The sequence below is a fragment of the Salmo trutta genome, chromosome 1 (genome assembly GCF_901001165.1).
Source record: "Salmo trutta chromosome 1, fSalTru1.1, whole genome shotgun sequence".
Classification (NCBI taxonomy): Eukaryota; Metazoa; Chordata; class Actinopteri; order Salmoniformes; family Salmonidae; genus Salmo; species Salmo trutta.
Genome location: NC_042957.1, coordinates 4,907,496 through 4,929,091, shown reverse-complemented (window position 1 = coordinate 4,929,091; position 21,596 = coordinate 4,907,496). Strand labels below are relative to the sequence as shown.

The following is a 21,596-nucleotide window of genomic DNA, read 5'->3' as shown; positions in this document are numbered from 1 at the left end:
TAAGTCAAGGACCAAAAGGCTCCTCAACAGCTTCTACCGCCAAGCCGTTAGACTGCTAAACAATTAATCAAATGGCCACCCGGACTATTTACATTGACCCAACTCCTCTGATTTTACACTGCTGCTACTCGCTGTTTATTATCTATTTATAGTCACTTTACAAATTACCTCGACTAACCTGTACCCCCGCACATTGACTCGGTACCGGTACCCCCTGTATATAGCCTTGTTATTGTTATGTAATTTTCTTGTGTTACTTTTTTATTTATAATTTTTTAAAATTTTATTCAGTAAATATTTTCTTAACTCTATTTCTTGAACTGCATTGTTCGTTAAGGCCTTGTATTTAAGCATTTCACGGTAAAAGTCTGCAGCTGTTGCATTTGGCACATGTAACAAATAAAAATGGATTTGATATGATACCAGGCTGGTACTGTCAACGTTGGGATAAATGATTCGGGAGACAGGCGCAGGAATGCGTAATACGGTTAAAGCTACGGCTGGTGACAGAAACATGAGAGCGGGTGGATAGATGGAAACTGGTGGGGTGGTTGGAGTTATACATAGAGTGGTTATGACAGAACAACAGCGGATCTGTGGAAGGCCTAGTTTATTTTTTGATGGACAAACAGCTATGTTGTTAAAGGTGGGTTATAGTCTTACTGATGGACACACAGCTATGTTGTTGAAGGTGGGTACAGATGGTCACACAGCCATGTTGTTAAAGGTGGGTTATATGCCTACTGATGGACACACAGCTATGTTGTTAAAGGTGGGTACTGATGGACACACAGCTATGTTGTTAAAGGTGGGTTATATGACTACTGATGGACACACAGCTATGTTGTTAAAGGTGGGTTTTAGGCCTACTGATGGACACACAGCTATGTTGTTAAAGGTGGGTTATAGTCTTACTGATGGACACACAGCTATGTTGTTAAAGGTGGGTTATAGGCTTACTGATGGACACACAGCTATGTTGTTAAAGGTGGGTTATAGGCTTACTGATGGACACACAGCTATGTTGTTAAAGGTGGGTACTGATGGACACACAGCTATGTTGTTAAAGGTGGGCTATAGGCTTACTGATGGACACACAGCTATGTTGTTAAAGGTGGGTTATAGGCTTACTGATGGACACACAGCTATGTTGTTAAAGGTGGGTACTGATGGACACACAGCTATGTTGTTAAAGGTGGGCTATAGGCTTACTGATGGACACACAGCTATGTTGTTAAAGGTGGGTACTGATGGACACATAGCTATGTTGTTAAAGGTGGGTTATAGGCTTACTGATGGACACACAGCTATGTTGTTAAAGGTGGGTTATAGGCTTACTGATGGAGGGCTACCAAGAACCTGACACATGATCTGGCTCCATATAACTAGACAGTATTTAACTGTCTTTCTGTCTGTCTGTCAGCTGGTTGGCTGGTGCCATGACATGTGGAACTGGAAAGTGTTCATGCTGGTGTATATTTACAATGACTGTGATGTGGGTTATTGTTAGGGGGCTGTGATGTGGGTTATTGTTAGGGGGCTGTGATGTGGGTTGTTGTTAGTGGGCTGTGATGTGGGTTATTGTTAGGGGGCTGTGATGTGGGTTATTGTTAGGGGGCTGTGATGTGGGTTGTTGTTAGGGGGCTGTGATGTGGGTTGTTGTTAGGGGGCTGTGATGTGGGTTATTGTTAGGGGGCTGTGATGTGGGTTATTGTTAGTGGGCTGTGATGGGGCTGTGATGTGGGTTATTGTTAGGGGGCTGTGATGTGGGTTATTGTTAGTGGGCTGTGATGTGGGTTATTGTTAGTGGGCTGTGATGTGGGTTATTGTTAGTGGGCTGTGATGTGGGTTATTGTTAGTGGGCTGTGATGTGGGTTATTGTTAGGGGGTTGTGATGTGTGTTATTGTTAGGGGGCTGTGATGTGGGTTATTGTTAGTGGGCTGTGATGGGGCTGTGATGTGGGTTATTGTTAGGAGGCTGTGATGTGGGTTATTGTTAGTGGGCTGTGATGTGGGTTATTGTTAGTGGGCTGTGATGGGGCTGTGATGTGGGTTATTGTTAGGGGGCTGTGATGTGGGTTATTGTTAGTGGGCTGTGATGTGGGTTGTTGTTAGTGGGCTGTGATGTGGGTTATTGTTAGGGGGCTGTGATGTGGGTTATTGTTAGGGGGCTGTGATGTGGGTTATTGTTAGGGGGCTGTGATGTGGGTTATTGTTAGGGGGCTGTGATGTGGGTTATTGTTAGTGGGCTGTGATGTGGGTTATTGTTAGGGGGCTGTGATGTGGGTTATTGTTAGGGGGCTGTGATGTGGGTTATTGTTAGTGGGCTGTGATGTGGGTTATTGTTAGGGGGCTGTGATGTGGGTTATTATTAGGGGGCTGTGATGTGGGTTATTGTTAGTGGGCTGTGATGTGGGTTATTGTTAGTGGGCTGTGACGTGGGTTATTGTTAGGGGGCTGTGATGTGGGTTATTGTTAGTGGGCTGTGATGTGGGTTATTGTTAGGGGCTGTGATGTGGGTTATTGTTAGGGGGCTGTGATGTGGGTTATTGTTAGGGGGCTGTGATGTGGGTTATTGTTAGGGGGCTGTGATGGGGCTGTGATGTGGGTTATTGTTAGGGGGCTGTGATGTGGGTTATTGTTAGGGGGCTGTGATGTGGGTTATTGTTAGTGGGCTGTGATGTGGGTTATTGTTAGGGGGCTGTGATGTGGGTTATTGTTTGTGGGCTGTGATGTGGGTTATTGTTAGGGGGCTGTGATGTGGGTTATTGTTAGGGGGCGGTACCTGAAATGGCAGCCTGTTCCCTAAATAGTGCACTACTTTAGACCATATGGAGCCCTATGAAGCCCTATGGAGCCCTATGAATCCCTATGGAGCCCTATGAAGCCCTATGGAGCCCTGTGAATCCCAATGGAGCCCTATGAAGTCCTATGGAGCCATATGAAGTCCTATGGAGCCATATGAAGCCCAATGGAGCCCTATGAAGCCCTATGGAGCCCTACGAAGCCCTATGGAGCCATATGAAGCCCTATGAAGCCCTATTGAGCCCTTTGGAGTCCTATGAAGCCCCATGGAGCCATATGGAGCCCTATGAAGCCCTATTGAGCTCTTTGGAGTCCTATGAAGCCCTATGGAGCCATATGGAGCCTTATGAAGCCCTATTCAGCCATTTGGTACCATAGGGTGCCAGTTGAGACACAACCAGGATTTGTTCTTCACACAACTGAGTGTTACAGAGAAATTGGAAATAAACTACCCAAATTAGCTTTTCATTTTAAGCCATATACAGTATGACAGTAGTATTGAAAAATTGTGTTGAGTTGAATTACAGTCACAAGTGCCGCATGTCCACATACTTTTACCGGTCAACTTTATGTGTAAACCCATAACACTTCCAGGGAAACTGGAACAGGAAAGGACTAGGCTACCCTGCCACCTAAAAAAAAATCTATTGACTAGATTTCCCCCCTGTTTTTCCATTGGCCCTTCACTGCAGGAGCAACAACACAAGCAGGAAGTGACTCGGGATGTTCGGAAAGCATTTAGTGGATCAATAAGCTGGGAGAGAGCAGAGATAGAGAGGGAGAGAGAGAGAGAGAGAGAGAACAGACACAGAGAGAGAGAGAGCAGAGATAGAGAGGGAGAGAGAGAACAGACCGAGAGAGAGAGAGAGAGAGAACAGACACAGAGAGAGAGAGAGAGAGAGAACAGACCGAGAGAGAGAGAGAACAGACACAGAGAGAGAGAGAGGGAGAGAGAGAACAGACACAGAGAGAGAGAGAGCAGAGATAGAGAGGGAGAGAGAGAACAGACACAGAGAGAGAGAGAGCAGAGATAGAGAGGGAGAGAGAGAACAGACACAGAGAGAGAGAGAGAGCAGAGATAGAGAGGGAGAGAGAGAACAGACACACAGAGAGAGAGAGAGAGAACAGACAGAGAGAGAGAGGGAGAGAGAGAACAGACACAGAGAGAGAGAGGGAGAGAGAGAACAGACAGAGAGAGAGAGCAGAGATCGAGAGGGAGAGAGAGAACAGACACAGAGAGAGAGAGAGAACAGAGATAGAGAGGGAGAGAGAGAACAGACACAGAGAGAGAGAGAGAGCAGAGATAGAGAGGGAGAGAGAGAACAGACACACAGAGAGAGAGAGAGAACAGACAGAGAGAGAGAGGGAGAGAGAGAACAGACACAGAGAGAGAGAGGGAGAGAGAGAACAGACAGAGAGAGAGAGCAGAGATCGAGAGGGAGAGAGAGAACAGACACAGAGAGAGAGAGAGAACAGAGATAGAGAGGGAGAGAGAGAACAGACACAGAGAGAGAGAGAGAGAACAGAGATAGAGGGAGAGAGAGAACAGACACAGAGAGAGAGAGAGAGAGAACAGACAGAGAGAGAGAGTGTCTTCTCAATTTTGTTTATTGTTTATTTCACTTTCTTTGGCAATGTCAACACATTTCCCATGCCGATAAAACCCCATTGAATTGAGAGAGACAGAGACAGAGGCAGAGAGAGACACAGAGAGAGAGACAAAGAGAGACAGAGACACAGAGACATAAAGAGACAGAGAGAGACAGAGAGAGACAGAGACAAATGGGATGTGGACTCACCCTCTTTGAGCATGCCTACTTTGAGACACTTCATAAAACGACAGGCCTGGCAGGATTTGCGTCTCCTCTTGGTGATCTCACACTCGTTTGTTGCCGGACAGCTGTACTCTATGTTCCCTGGGGAAGAAGGAGAGGGTAGAGGAGACCATGGATAACACTCGGAGATCATTCTGCTCTTCTAAACTATTTATTTAATCCCCTCATATCCTGCTGCAACAGTCTCTCATATCCTGCTGCATTAGTCTCTCATATCCTGCTGCAACAGTCTCTCATATCCTGCTGCATTAGTCTCTCTTATCCTGCTGCAACAGTCTCTCATATCCTGCTGCATTAGTCTCTCATATCCCGCCGCATTAGTCTCTCATATCCTGCTGCATTAGTCTCTCATATCCTGCTGCAACAGTCTCTCATATCCTGCTGCCTTAGTCTCTCATACCCTGCTGCAACAGTCTCTCATATCCTGCTGCATTAGTCACTCATATCCTGCTGCATTAGTCTCTCATATCCTGCTGCATTAGTCTCTCATATGCTGCATCAGTTTCTCATATCTTGCTGCATTAGTCTCTCATATCCTGCTGCATCAGTCTCTCAAATCCTGCTGCATCAGTCTCTCATATCCTGCTGCATTAGTCTCTCATATCCTGCTGCATTAGTCTCTCATATCTTGCTGCATTAGTCTCTCATATCCTGCTGCATCAGTCTCTCATATCCTGCTGCATCAGTCTCTCATATCCTGCTGCATCAGTCTCTCATATCCTGCTGCATCAGTCTCTCATATCCTGCTGCATAAGTCTCTCATATCCTGCTGCATTAGTCTCTCATGTCCTGCTGCATTAGTCTCTCATAACTTGCTGCATTAGTCTCTCATATCCTGCTGCATCAGTCTCTCACATCCTGCTGCTTTAGTCTCTCATATCCTGCTGCATTAGTCTCTAATATCCTGCTGCATTAGTCACTCATATCCTGCTGCATTAGTCTCTCATATCCTGCTGCATTAGTCTCTCATATCCTGCTGCATCAGTCTCTCAAATCCTGCTGCATCAGTCTCTCATATCCTGCTGCATCAGTCTCTCAAATCCTGCTGCATCAGTCTCTCATATCCTGCTGCATAAGTCTCTCATATCCTGCTGCATTCTAAACTATTTATTTAATCCCCTCATATCCTGCTGCAACAGTCTCTCATATCCTGCTGCATCAGTCTCTCACATCCTGCTGCATCAGTCTCTCATATCCTGCTGCATCAGTCTCTAATATCCTGCTGCATCAGTCTCTCATATCCTGCTGCATCAGTCTCTCATATCCTGCTGCATCAGTCTCTCATATCCTGCTGCATCAGTCTCTCATATCCTGCTGCATCAGTCTCTCATATCCTGCTGCATCAGTCTCTCATATCCTGCTGCATCAGTCTCTCATATCCTGCTGCATTAGTCTCTCATATCCTGCTGCATTAGTCTCTCATATCCTGCTGCATTAGTCTCTCATATCCTACTGCATTAGTCTCTCATATCCTGCTGCATTAGTCTCTCATATCCTGCTGCATTAGTCACTCATATCCTGCTGCATTAGTCTCTCATATCCTGCTGCATTAGTCACTCATATCCTGCTGCATCAGTCTCTCATATCCTGTTGCATTAGTCTCTCATATCCTGCTGCATTAGTCACTCATATCCTGCTGCATTAGTCTCTCATATCCTGCTGCATTAGTCTCTCATATCCTGCTGCATAAGTCTCTCATATCCTGCTGCATTCTAAACTATTTATTTAATCCCCTCATATCCTGCTGCAACAGTCTCTCATATCCTGCTGCATCAGTCTCTCACATCCTGCTGCATCAGTCTCTCATATCCTGCTGCATCAGTCTCTCATATCCTGCTGCATTAGTCACTCATATCCTGCTGCATTAGTCTCTCATATCCTGCTGCATTAGTCTCTCATATCCTGCTGCATTAGTCTCTCATATCCTGCTGCATTAGTCTCTCATATCCTGCTGCATTAGTCTCTCATATCCTGCTGCATTAGTCTCTCATATCCTGCTGCATTAGTCTCTCATATCCTGCTGCATTAGTCTCTCATATCCTGCTGCATTAGTCACTCATATCCTGCTGCATCAGTCTCTCATATCCTGCTGCATCAGTCACTCATATCCTGCTGCATCAGTCTCTCATATCCTGCTGCATCAGTCTCTCATATCCTGCTGCATTAGTCACTCATATCCTGCTGCATCAGTCTCTCATATCCTGCTGCATCAGTCTCTCATAATTCCATCCTCAACCCCTTTCTCTACATTATTGACTAGAACCTTCCTGTCTCTCCTCCTCGACCACATCTCCTTAACATTTTCTGACCAGCAAGGTACTGACACACATAAACACATTCAAACACGCACACGCACACAAACACACGCACACCCATGTACCAAGGTGACCTAAAATGACAAACTCCTGAAGGAGAGAAGAGGGTAGTGGCATTTTGATGGGACACGTAAAAGCTCCTCCAACCCTCCATCCCCCCTTCAACCCTCCATCATTCCTCCATCCCTCCACCCCCCTCCATCCCTCCTTCCCCCCTCCATCCCTCAACCCCCCTCCATCCCTCCACCCCCCTCCATCCCTCCTTCCCCCCTCCATCCCTCAACCCCCCTCCATCCCTCCGTCCCCCCTCCATCCCCCTCCACCCCCCACCCCCCCTCCACCCCCCACCCCCATCCCCTTCCATCCCTCCATCCCCCCTCTACCCCCCCACCCCATCCCCCCTCCATCCCCCCTCCATCCCCCGTCCATCCTGCCCTCTTCCATCCTTTTGTCCTTCCTCCACTTCGATTTTCAGATAAATGAGCTTCATTAATGCAGAGGAGCAGACTTTCCACTACGTCTTCTTCTACCCCTCCCATACCCGGGTTCAAGTACTATTTGAGATAATTTCATATACTGTAGCTGTGTTTCATTCTGTTTTCTGTTGCAATCCATATAGAACAGTTCCATTAGTGCAAACCCCTCTCACCTGGCACTCCAGGTATACTAAAACAAACCCCTCTGACCTGGCACTCCAGGTATACTAAAACAAACCCCTCTCACCTGGCACTCCAGGTATACTAAAACAAACCCCTCTCACCTGGCACTCCAGGTATACTAAAACAAACCCCTCTCACCTGTTACTCCAGGCATACTAAAACAAACCCCTCTCACGTGGCACTCCAGGTATACTAAAACAAACCCCTCTCACCTGGCACTCCAGGCATACTAAAACAAACCCCTCTCACCTGGCACTCCAGGCATACTAAAACAAACCCCTCTCACCTGGCACTCCAGGCATACTAAAACAAACCCCTCTCACCTGGCACTCCAGGTATACTAAAACAAACCCCTCTCACCTGGCACTCCAGGCATACTAAAACAAACCCCTCTCACCTGGCACTCCAGGCATACTAAAACAAACCCCTCTCACCTGGCACTCCAGGTATACTAAAACAAACCCCTCTCACCTGGCACTCCAGGTATACTAAAACAAACCCCTCTCACCTGGCACTCCAGGCATACTAAAACAAACCCCTCTCACCTGGCACTCCAGGTATACTAAAACAAACCCCTCCCACCTGGCACTCCAGGCATACTAAAACTGAAAGCTTTACTCCCTCCACAGCACAGTGGCTTGAAAATGGAGATGGACCCACTACCAGGTAGGCACTTTCAATAATTTTTTTCCCACTGCCCGAACCCAGACCAGACACAGACACAGACCAGACCTGACCCAGACCCAAACCCGACCCAGACCCAGATCAGACCCAGATCAGACCCAGATCAAACCCAGACCCAGATCAGACCCAGACCAGACCCAGATCAGACCCAGACCCAAACCCAGACCAGACCCAGATACAGACCAGATCTGACCCAGACCAGATTAGACCCAGACCCAGACCCTGATCTGACCCAGACCAGATTAGACCCAGACCCAGACCCTGATCTGACCCAGACCAGATCTGGCCCAGACCAGATTAGACCCAGACCCAGACCCTGATCTGACCCAGACCAGATCTGACCCAGACCAGATTAGACCCAGACCCAGACCCTGATCTGACCCAGACCAGATCTGGCCCAGACCAGATTAGACCCAGACCCAGACCCTGATCTGACCCAGACCAGATCTGACCCAGACCAGATTAGACCCAGACCCAGACCCTGATCTGACCCAGACCAGATCTGGCCCAGACCAGATTAGACCCAGACCCAGACCCTGATCTGACCCAGACCAGATCTGACCCAGACCAGATTAGACCCAGACCCAGACCCTGATCTGACCCAGACCAGATCTGACCCAGACCAGATTAGACCCAGACCCAGACCCTGATCAGACCCAGACCCTGATCTGACCCAGACCCAGACCCTGATCAGACCCAGACCCTGATCTGACCCAGACCAGATCTGACCCAGACCCTGATCTGGCCCAGACCAGATCTGACCCAGACCCTGTTCTGTTGTTATTGTTACCAATCTAAAGGTCCTGTCTGTATCGTATCATGTTGTGAAACCGCTAGATAAATTATTCAAAGTCCATCTCTCTCTGCAGTTTCTTGGCTCACATTGGAGAATAATTCCACTGCATTATAATCATGCGCCCTCCCTAAACATCCAGGACACCAGACGTATCCCTGGTAACAAAAGGATGAGGCTTGTTGTGTTTTGTTGTTGTTGTTGCATTGAGCGTTCCAGTTGAATGATGAATATGCACTCAGTGGAAAAGTCTGGCATGACCTCTAAACTCAGCCAGAAACAGTCAATGACAAAACAAAAAGTCCAGGATAGTCCTTTGATTAAATGTTTTTAAAATGACATTCTGTAACACTAAAGATGTGTTAATGACAGCTAAAAACAGCCATCCAGGTGGTGTGTGTGTGTGTGTGTGTGTGTGTGTGCGTGCGTGCGTGTGTGTGTACAGTATGTGTGGCATGTCTGTTGGTGCCTCCCAGTTGGTGGAGGAGAAAGTGCCAACATTCATCAGGATCATATCATAGTGCCAGTGGGGTCATATGAACAGTGTGTGGGGGGCTGTGGCGCGATGCCAGGATGTTGGCAGAACCTTTAATGCCGTAGCGTTTGGGGTTAGCAAAGTGGTTTAGAGTTAGTTTAGTGTTTCTCAATTCCAGTCCTGGGAAAATGAGTGACTGCATGTTTTTGTTCCAGCCCAGCTCTAACACACCAGATTCAACTAATCAACACTTTTAGACTTTGATCGAATGTCATTCATATTTATGAAGGGTATTGTTTATACATTTTACAACTCATTTGTAGTCACTGAAATGTGATGCAATGTCATAACTGTAATAATAATGTCTTAACTGTCATAATAATGTCATAACTGTCATAATAATGTCATAACTGTAACCAAACTACTATAGTAAGAGAATGCGGTCCATCCAATAACATCAACACATCAAAATTCCCCGTATCAGGTTGTTTTTAAATGTTATAACGCCCCTTTAGTTGATCAGTTTTCCTGTCCACCTTTTTTCCCCCTCAGAGGATGTTCCTCTCTCTCCGTCTCTCTTCTTTCCTTCTATCCTTCCTTAACCTCTCTTATTTTCCTCTATATGTTGATATATTATAATGCAATGCTATTATCCACCCTCTCATCCCCACTAGCTGGACCTTTCCTTGTACTCCATCTCAGGACCCCTCTCCTTGTCCTCCTCCATCTCAGGGTCAGGATCCCTCTCCTTATTACCATTCCATTAGGAGGAAGGGCCTCTCATTTTAACTAGTGTCCCTTTTTCTCTCTCTCTCTCTCTCTCTCTAGCTCTTTCTCTCTCCCCCTCTCTTTCCTTATCTCATCACACTCCCGCCCTCTCTCTCTCTCCCCCCTTCTCTCTCTCTCTCTCTCCCCCTTTCTCTCTCCTTCCATCTAGAGTGGCCGAACAATGCTGATTGTTATTGACTGTGGTGTCGGAGTGACCAATGACGGACAGATTAGTTCCATTAAGATCTGTCCTCCAGGAAGGAGAAGAGAAGGAGAAGAAGAAAGGAAAATGGGGGCCTGACGATGAACAACTCAAACAGAGAGGAGAGAGAGAGAGAGAGGAGAGGAGGACAACTCAAACAGAGAGGAGAGAGAAAGGAGAGGACAACTCAAACAGAGAGAAGAGAGAGAGAGGAGAGGAGGACAACTCAAACAGAGAGGAGAGAGAGGAGAGGAGGACTGGTGTGGGCTCTGTACACAAATCAAAGGGTCTATAATTGTGTGGTCTCTGTCCCCATGACTCAAGAAAAGTATAATTGTATGGTCTCTGTCCCTGACTCAATAGGTCTATAATTGTATGGGCTCTGTCCCTGACTCAATAGGTCTATAATTGTATGGTCTCTGTCCCTGACTCAAGAGGTCTATAATTGTATGGGCTCTGTCCCCATGACTCAAGAAGTCTATAATTGTATGGGCTCTGTCCCTGACTCAAGAGGTCTATAATTGTATGGTCTCTGTCCCTGACTCAAGAGGTCTATAATTGTATGGGCTCTGTCCCTGACTCAAAAGGTCTATAATTGTATGGGCTCTGTCCCTGACTCAAGAGGTCTATAATTGTGTGTGTTCTGTCCTCATGACTCAAGAGGTCTATAATTGTATGGGCTCTGTCCCTGACTCAAAATGTCTTTAATTGTGTAACTATTCTAGTCTCTACTATGGAAATGTTAAAAGAATCCGTAGTAAACACATGTACTTATAGTGAAGCCTGAACAAGTCAAGATAGATGCTGACTACATACTGTTTGTATAAAATACTGTATGTAAATACTGGTGTACATTTTACATCATATTTTTTTCATACAAATCATCTACTGATATGTTTTCCTAAATTAGGACTTCCTCTACTCGGTAACAGTCACGAACGCTGCAGGACTTCCTCTACTCAGTAACAGTCACGAACGCTGCAGGACTTCCTCTACTCGGTAACAGTCACGAACGCTGCAGGACTTCCTCTACTCGGTAAAAGTCACGAACGCTGCAGGACTTCCTTTACTCAGTAACAGTCACGAACGCTGCAGGACTTCCTCTACTCGGTAACAGTCACGAACGCTGCAGGACTTCCTCTACTCGGTAACAGTCACGAACGCTGCAGGACTTCCTCTACTCAGTAACAGTCACGAACGCTGCAGGACTTCCTCTACTCAGTAACAGTCACGAACGCTGCAGGACTTCCTCTACTCAGTAACAGTCACGAACGCTGCAGGACTTCCTCTACTCAGTAACAGTCACGAACGCTGCAGGACTTCCTCTACTCGGTAACAGTCACGAACGCTGCAGGACTTCCTCTACTCGGTAACAGTCACGAACGCTGCAGGACTTCCTCTACTCGGTAACAGTCACGAACGCTGCAGGACTTCCTCTACTCGGTAACAGTCACGAACGCTGCAGGACTTCCTCTACTCAGTAACAGTCACGAACGCTGCAGGACTTCCTCTACTCAGTAACAGTCACGAACGCTGCAGGACTTCCTCTACTCGGTAACAGTCACGAACGCTGCAGGACTTCCTCTACTCGGTAACAGTCACGAACGCTGCAGGACTTCCTCTACTCGGTAACAGTCACGAACGCTGCAGGACTTCCTCTACTCGGTAACAGTCACGAACGCTGCAGGACTTCCTCTACTCGGTAACAGTCACGAACGCTGCAGGACTTCACCTACTCGGTAACAGTCACGAACGCTGCAGGACTTCCTCTACTCAGTAACAGTCACGAACGCAGCAGGACTTCCTCTACTCGGTAACAGTCACGAACGCTGCAGGACTTCCTCTACTCAGTAACAGTCACGAACGCTGCAGGACTTCCTCTACTCGGTAACAGTCACGAACGCTGCAGGACTTCCTCTACTCAGTAACAGTCACGAACGCTGCAGGACTTCCTCTACTCAGTAACAGTCACGAACGCTGCAGGACTTCCTCTACTCGGTAACAGTCACGAACGCTGCAGGACTTCCTCTACTCAGTAACAGTCACGAACGCTGCAGGACTTCCTCTACTCAGTAACAGTCACGAACGCTGCAGGACTTCCTCTACTCGGTAACAGTCACGAACGCTGCAGGACTTCCTCTACTCAGTAACAGTCACGAACGCTGCAGGACTTCACCTACTCGGTAACAGTCACGAACGCTGCAAGACTTCCTCTACTCAGTAACAGTCACGAAGTGCGGATCAACTCGTAAGTCGTCAATTCCCTGATATTTTCTCAGTTGAACAGATTACTGTGAGGCATTACAGACATGGCAGACACGATGCCAACAGGGCAGCACACACACAGTCACACACACACACACACACACACACAAACATACACAAACATACACACGCACACAGAAGGCTAACATAAACATCAACCAAGCAGATTTCAAGTGTGGGTGGCTTAATTCCCTGGGTAAGCATTAGTAATCACCACCACACGGTATGACTCCCACCGCCACTACTGATGACATCACTGTTAGGTAACACGGTATGACTCTCCCCTACCACTACTGATGACATCACTGTAAGGTAACACGGTATGACTCCCCCTGCCACTACTGATGACATCACTGTTAGGTAACACGGTATGATTCCCCCTGCCACTACTGATGACATCACTGTAAGGTAACACGGTATGACTCCCCCTGCCACTACTGATGACATCACTGTAAGGTAACACGGTATGACTCCCCTTGCCACTACTGATGACATCACTGTTAGGTAACACGGTATGACTCTCCCTGCCACTACTGATGACATCACTGTAAGGTAACACGGTATGACTCCCCCTGCCACTACTGATGACATCACTGTAAGGTAACACGGTATGACTCCCCCTGCCACTACTGATGACATCACTGTAAGGTAACACGGTATGACTCCCCCTGCCACTACTGATGACATCACTGTAAGGTAACACGGTATGACTCCCCCTGCCACTACTGATGACATCACTGTAAGGTAACACGGTATGACTCCCCCTGCCACTACTGATGACATCACTGTAAGGTAACACGGTATGACTCCCCCTGCCACTACTGATGACATCACTGTAAGGTAACACGGTATGACTCCCCTTGCCACTACTGATGACATCACTGTAAGGTAACACGGTATGATTCCCCCTGCCACTACTGATGACATCACTGTAAGGTAACACGGTATGACTCTCCCCTACCACTACTGATGACATCACTGTAAGGTAACACGGTATGACTCTCCCCTACCACTACTGATGACATCACTGTAAGGCAACACGGTATGATTCCCCCTGCCACTACTGATGACATCACTGTAAGGTAACACGGTATGACTCCCCCTGCCACTACTGATGACATCACTGTAAGGTAACACGGTATGATTCCCCCTGCCACTACTGATGACATCACTGTAAGGTAACACGGTATGACTCCCCCTGCCACTACTGATGACATCACTGTAAGGTAACACGGTATGACTCCCCCTGCCACTACTGATGACATCACTGTAAGGTAACACGGTATGATTCCCCCTGCCACTACTGATGACATCACTGTAAGGTAACACGGTATGACTTTCCCCTACCACTACTGATGACATCACTGTAAGGTAACACGGTATGACTCCCCCTGCCACTACTGATGACATCACTGTAAGGTAACACGGTATGATTCCCCCTGCCACTACTGATGACATCACTGTAAGGTAACACGGTATGACTCCCCCTGCCACTACTGATGACATCACTGTAAGGTAGCACAGGCCACCCTGTTATCTCCTCATCTCTTCTCAGGTCACTTCCTGGTTGCCTGTAGTTGTAGGTCAAATGTCATCCAATATCTGATTCTGATTGTTGTTGAAAGGTGTAAAACTTGCAATGATGTAAGGTCGTCTTACTTACTTGTATGTTGCTCTGGATTAGAGCGTCTGCTGACTAAAAAAAATAGAAATAAAGTGACATTTAGCAGACACTTTTATCCAAAGCAACTTACAGTCCAGTGGGTCTGTACCCCCCATGACCCTGGCAACTCTTAAATTAGACACATAGGACCACATAGATTCATTCAACTGTTAAAGTACATAGAAACAATTGGGCCTCAACTGATAGGGACTGTGAGAAGGGAGTGAGAGATGAAGGGTAGTGGTAATCTACCTTGGATGGTCCTTTTGAAGAAGGCTTTGCAGGCCTCACAGGAGGCGACCCCATAGTGGTAACCTGATGCGATATCCCCACACACCAAACACAGCCTCTTCGGAATCGCATTCAACATATACTCGCACTTGATTGGTGAATCATCTGCCATGCCTACTCCGCAGTCGTCATAGCGCCGGAGACAGGCTCCGCCCCCTCCCAGCATGCCCGGGTTGAACATGGGCTGGGAGTCGAGGACGTGCGAGCGTCCGTTGAGGTTGTTTACGTTGACGTAGCCGCTGCTGGCGTCGCTATTGGCCGAGGGGCTGTGGTGACTGACGGTGTCAACCAATGAGGAGGAAGGGGAGGAGGGCTCGGTCTTGATGTAAGAGCCACAGCTGGAGGTCAGGTGACACTCCTGGAGGTCAGATGGCATCCTGCTCAGCAACCTATAGGAACACAGGAAATATAAGGACAAAGGTCAGCTGGAGGTCAGGTGACGCTCCTGGAGGTCAGAGGAAAAGAGACAATAAATGTCCACACTCAGAAAGGACAGTTCAAACAGTCAGAGTCAGTTTCATGTCATTGTACGTCTCACTATCTTGATCATTCTTTTAGACAGTCCTTTTGCACAAAACTGGCAGAATTGAGAGGTACACAATCATTTCAAAACGGTAAAAATAAAGATACGGTCATCTATCTTCTAAATCGTTCTAAAGTACCGGGATTTATTTTGTGCGTTAAGAGAATGAGAATATAGCCTTTTCCTTCATATTTAGAACCAGGATGTGAACTCGATGGAAATAGAACAAGCTGTTAATGGAGAGGTTTTGTTGCTCTCAGCAGAATCCAGCTTATTATGATCTGATCACAATCAATTGTCCTGGTTGGTTAAAAGATGGTGCCGAGTTACTACAAGGAGATGAGGGAACGAGGACAGCGTGTGTGTGTGTGTGTGTGTTTGTGTGTTGTGTGTTGTGTGTGTCTGTGTGTGTGTGTGTGTTGTGTGTTAAGTGTTGTGTGTGTCTGTGTGTGTGTTTGTGTGTGTCTGTGTGTGTTGTGTGTTGTATGTATGTGTGTTGTATGTATGTGTGTGTGTGTGTGTGTGTGTGTGTGTGTGTGCGTGCGTGCGTGCGTGTGTAAAAGTTCTTCCTCAATCTTCAGCAGAACAGAACATTTAAAATAGCTGCATTGCTGTTACATCAACCCAGAGTCTAAGAAATAGATCTATATAAATATACAGCAAATGCACAGTACCAGTCAACAGTTTGGACACACCTACTCATTCAAGGGGTTTTTCTTTATTTTGACTATTTTCTACATTGTAGAATAATAGTGAAGACATCAAAACTATTAAATAACACATATGGAATCATGTAGTATCCTAAATAAGTGTTAAACAAATCAAAATATGTTCTATATTTGAGATTCTTCAAAGCAGCCACCCTTTGCCTCGATGACAGCTTTGACAACCTTCCTCTAAACCAACCCTCCTCTAAATCCAACCCTCCTTTAAATCCAACCCTCCTCTAAATCCAACCCTCCTCTAAATCCAACCCTCCTCTAAACCCTCCTCTAAATCCAACCCTCCTCTAAACCCTCCTCTAAATCCAACCCTCCTTTAAATCCAACCCTCCTCTAAACCCTCCTCTAAATCCAACCCTCCTCTAAATCCAACCCTCCTGTAAACCCTCCTCTAAATCCAACCCTCCTCTAAACCCTCCTCTAAATCCAACCCTCCTGTAAACCCTCCTCTAAATCCAACCCTCCTCTAAACCCTCCTCTAAATCCAACCCTCCTGTAAACCCTCCTCTAAATCCAACCCTCCTCTAAACCCTCCTCTAAATCCAACCCTCCTTTAAATCCAACCCTCCTCTAAATCCAACCCTCCTCTAAATCCAACCCTCCTTTAAATCCAACCCTCCTGTAAACCCTCCTCTAAATCCAACCCTCCTCTAAACCCTCCTCTAAATCCAACCCTCCTCTAAATCCAACCCTCCTATAAACCCTCCTCTAATTCCACCCCTCCTCTAAACCCAACCTTCTTCTCTTGATCCAGACATTCCACAAGCATTTTTAATCAGACCTGATAATTAATACACTTCCAGATAGAGAGATTTTGTTGGGCTAGATTCAACAGACACAGATCCCATTTGGCACCCTATTCCTTATGTAGTGCACTACATTTGACCAGGACCCATAGGGTGCCATTTTGGATGTATAAACAGGCTGTGGTTTATAAAAAGACAGACTTGAGTTTTAATTCGGACTGTAATCTACTTTCACCTGGTAGTCCGTTGTAAGGTATAGCCTACTGTGTTATCTGCTGGAGAGAGTTGAGAAGTGTTTAGGCATTCTAATGGTTAATATATCATTCATCATTCCCTTCCCAGACAGATCGAGGGAGAGATTCCCTATAGGATTGGTACATTGTGCCATATGTAAAAAGTAGTTCATTCCACACTTAGCACACGGCAACACTGGGGAGATGTTTTTTTTTTTTTTTTTTGTGTTACATTTAATGGAAATTTCAAAACGTCCCTTTCAAAATCTGTTGAAATGAAATAATGGCACAGCACACGAACTAACCAATTCTACATAGACAGAAATAGCTTTCGGCTTCAGTTTCATCATTTTGTTTACCTCTCACTCCTCCATGCAAAACAGTGTTCTTATCTCAGGTTGGTATTCTGTTTGTTTGTTTGTTGTTGTTGTTTTTTTTTGACTGATTTCCGCAGTTGGCCCCTCTCCAAACGATTCACAGCTTTTCCTCCATATACTGTAGAAGAAGAGAAAAAAACAACCGGTAGAAAACCGACCTTCTGAGCACAACTCGTCAGACAGAGAGAAGGGAAAGGTCACAAGGCTGTTCCGCTCCGTCTCCGTCTCCGTCTCCGTCTCCGTCTCCGAGGTCCGGTTCAGGGCAGTCCCATATCGGGCGACAAACGGCCTCATCGGAACAGGGTTATGTCCACCCCTAGTGAAGAGCGATGTTGACACCGCGCCTCAGACTGAACATAGCCGTACCCTTGGCTTTAAAATGGGATATGGACAAAATGTGAAAGCGTCTGGATATAAAGTCATGTATCAGCAGGCAAATGTTTTTCAAAAGAGAAGTACTGTTGGGGGATAGAATGTTCAAGACACTCAGTTAACTACCACTGAAATAGACTTAAATCTCACTGAGTGTGTGTGTGTGTGTGTGTGTGTGTGTGTGTGTGTGTGTGTGTGTGTGTGTGTGTGTGTGTGTGTGTGTGTGAGTGTATGTGTGTATGTGTTTATGAGTGTGTGTGTGTGTGTGTGTGTGTGTGTGTGTGTGAGTGTATGCGTTTATGAGTGTGTGTGTGTGTGAGTGAGTGTGTGTGTGCGTTTATGAGTGAGTGTGTGTGAGTGAGTGTGTGTATGTGTTTATGAGTGTGTGTGTGTGTGAGTGAGTGAGTGTGTGTGTGTTTATGAGTGTGTGTGTGTGTGTGTGTGTGTGTGTGTGTGTGTGTGTGTGTGTGTGTGTGTGTGTGTGTGTGTGTGTGTGTGTGCGTTTATGAGTGAGTGTGTGTGAGTGAGTGTGTGTATGCGTTTATGAGTGTATGTGTGTGTGAGTGAGTGAGTGTGTGTGTGTGTGTGTGTGTTTATTAGTGTGTGTGTGTGTGTGTGTGTGTGTGTGTGTGTGTGTGTGTGTGTGTGTGTGTGTGTGTGTGTGTGTGCTTGTATGCATGGCGTGATCATCATGGCAACGTTGCATATCCCCAGCGTAAATCCACCCTCTCTCGCTCTCTATAATCCACCCTCTCTTTCTCTCTCTCTCTATAAACCACCAAATGCATTTTCCTCACTGTTTGAGGGCAAGCCGCGCAAAACATTCACAGACTAAAAATGACTCCAAATCTCACAATCACTTTAAGTAAATTACACAACGGAGGCATCGTGTTATGATACAGCTTCTGCCACATGAAGGTCGAGGCATCATGTTATGATACAGCTTCTGCCACATGAAGGTCGAGGCATCATGTTATGATACAGCTTCTGCCACATGAAGGTCGAGGCATCATGTTATGATACAGCTTCTGCCACATGAAGGTCGAGGCATCATGTTATGATACAGCTTCTGCCACATGAAGGTCGAGGCATCATCCATCTACATTTGTAGTTGGAAATTAACGGCTAAATTAGATATTTTTGAATTAATTGGGTTTGTACTAAACAATGTCCTCTATATTTCTATCATACACATGGATCAAACTGAAGAGGCCTGTTATAATGGGCATGACCCCCCCCCCCCCCCGTGCATGACGGGCTAAACCCTTGCCCTCTTTCACTGGCAGACTAACAATTACTTTTTAAAGGGGAAATCTGCAGTTCGAACAATAACAAAGCAGCTGAGGGATGGGGCTGGTGAAATGTAACCCCTCTCACACTCATGGACAGAGATGTTGATACAAGGACTGACCATCCACGATATCACAATGGTAGATTTAAGGATCATTTGAGGCCGTACAGTGTTCGTTTACATTTACATTGTTTACAAACAGAGGAGTAAAACTAGGTTATATTTTGGGTTCTGAAGGGGTAGGAGATTTAAGCTGAGTCAATTAGGCATCTATTAGTTATATTCTTCAAGAATGAATGGGTATATCAGTAATTTGGAAGTCAAAAGATGGATGTAGCAACTGCAGATTGTCTCTTTAAATCGACATTTCACTATGGAGACATGAATCAATACTGAGGAATTAAACACTATGGAGGAATTAAACACTATGGAGAAATTAAACATTATGGAGGAATTAAACACTATGGACACATTAAACACTATGGAAACATTAATCACTATGGAGACATGAATCACTATGACAACATTAATCACTATGGAAACATTAATCACTATGGACACATTAAACATTATGGAAACATTAAACACTATGGAAACATTAATCACTATGACAACATTAATCACTATGGAAACATTAAACACTATGGAAACATTAATCACTATGGAAACATTAATCACTATGGCAACAGTAATCACTATGGACACATTAAACACTATGGAAACATTAAACACTATGGAAACATTAAACACTATGGAAACATTAAACACTATGGAAACATTAATCACTATGGCAACATTAAACACTATGGAAACATTAAACACTATCGAGACATTAAACACTATGGAAACATTACTCACTATGGAAACGTTAAACACTATGGAAACGTTAAACACTATGGAAACATTAAACACTATGGAAATATTAATCACTATGGAAACATTCGTCACTATGGAGGCATTAAACACTATGGAGACGTTAATCACTATGGAAACAATCACTATGGAGACATAAAACACTATGGAGACATTAATCACCATGGAAACATTAACACTATGGAAACAACCACTATGGAGACATTAATCACCATGGAAACATTCGTCACTATGGAGGCATTAAACACTATGGAAACAATCACTAAGGAGACATAAAACACTATGGAGACATTAATCACCATGAAGACATTAATCACCATGGAGACATTAATCACTATGGAAACATGAATCACTATGGAAACATTAAACACTATGGAGACACTAATCACCATGAAGACATTAATCACCATGGAGACATTAATCACTATGGAGACATTAATTACCATGGAGACATTAATCACTACTGCTTTTCCTCTATGTATTGTATATTATGCTGTGTGTTTATGCATTATGTACTTCATCCCTTTAAGCACCTGACAAAATGACTCCCCCCTGGTGGGATGAGAAAGTTGTTGAAATTGTTTTAGTAAGCTAATGAGAGAGGAAGGGTTAACATCCCACATATCCACTACACTACGTATTCATCCACAGAAAATACATCTTATTGTTAAGGGTTAAGCTGGTTGAACAATGCATGTCACAAAGGTGAACACACACACACACACACACACACACACACACACACACACACACACACACACACACACACACACTGAAACACACACACACAACCGGAAACACACACTGAAACACACACAAGCACACTGAAACACATACTCACACACGGTACAGGACCACAGACAGCCAAGGAGCCATGTCTGAAATGAGTTAATATATATCTGTATTATAGGCTGTCCTGTTTTGGGTTGGGACAAACTCTATCAGCTTCATACACAGAACCCTCCCATTCTCTTCCCTTACCGTCTAACATATACATGTTTACAGTAGATTGTGTGGTGTGTGTGTGATGTGTTCATCAGCAGTTATGGGCTCAGTAGGCTGGCTGGACTGAGATGGAGATATGGAGGGTAGTGTTGACTAGGTTGGCTGGACTGAGATGGAGATATGGAGGGTAGTGTTGACTATGTTGGCTGGACTGAGATGGAGATATGGAGGGTAGTGTTGACTAGGTTGGCTGGACTGAGATGTAGATATGGAAGGTAGTGTTGACTATGCTGGCTGGACTGAGATGGAGATATGGAGGGTAGTGTTGACTATGTTGGCTGGACTGAGATGGAGATACTGTTTTACTACTGTTTTACCATGTAGCGGTGTGGCTAACTACTGGAACTACACACTACTGTTTTACCATGTAGCGGTGTAGCTAACTACTGGACCTACACACTACTGTTTTACCATGTAGCGGTGTGGCTAACTACTGGAACTACACACTACTGTTTTACCATGTAGCGGTGTGGCTAACTACTGGAACTACACACTACTGTTTTACCGTGTAGCGGTGTAGCTAACTACTGGAACTACACACTACTGTTTTACCGTGTAGCGGTGTAGCTAACTACTGGAACTACACTCTACTGTTTAACCATGTAGCTAACTACTGGAACTACACACTACTGTTTAACCATGTAGCGATGTAGCTAACTACTGGAACTACACAATACTGTTTTACCATGTAGCGATGTA

The 21,596-nt window shown here is 45.5% G+C and overlaps 1 protein-coding gene across 2 annotated transcripts in view; it reads right to left on the bottom strand.

Moving 5' to 3' along the window:
- The window catches only part of LOC115151972 (steroid hormone receptor ERR2-like), a 58,583-nt gene extending 41,095 nt beyond the window's left edge, over positions 1–17,488 (bottom strand). Inside the window, exons 1-4 of one of the 2 annotated variants that reach the window (XM_029696402.1) lie at positions 17,339–17,488; positions 14,717–15,144; positions 14,465–14,497; positions 4,605–4,721 (exon numbers count right to left, since the gene is read on the bottom strand). In XM_029696402.1, the coding sequence (XP_029552262.1) occupies positions 4,605–4,721; positions 14,465–14,497; positions 14,717–15,131 (565 nt within the window). In that variant the 5' untranslated portion in view covers positions 15,132–15,144; positions 17,339–17,488. The remainder of the gene's footprint in view (positions 1–4,604; positions 4,722–14,464; positions 14,498–14,716; positions 15,145–17,338) is intronic. The other variant, XM_029696491.1, reaches the window with a different exon arrangement.
- Positions 17,489–21,596: the final 4,108 nt, after the last annotated feature.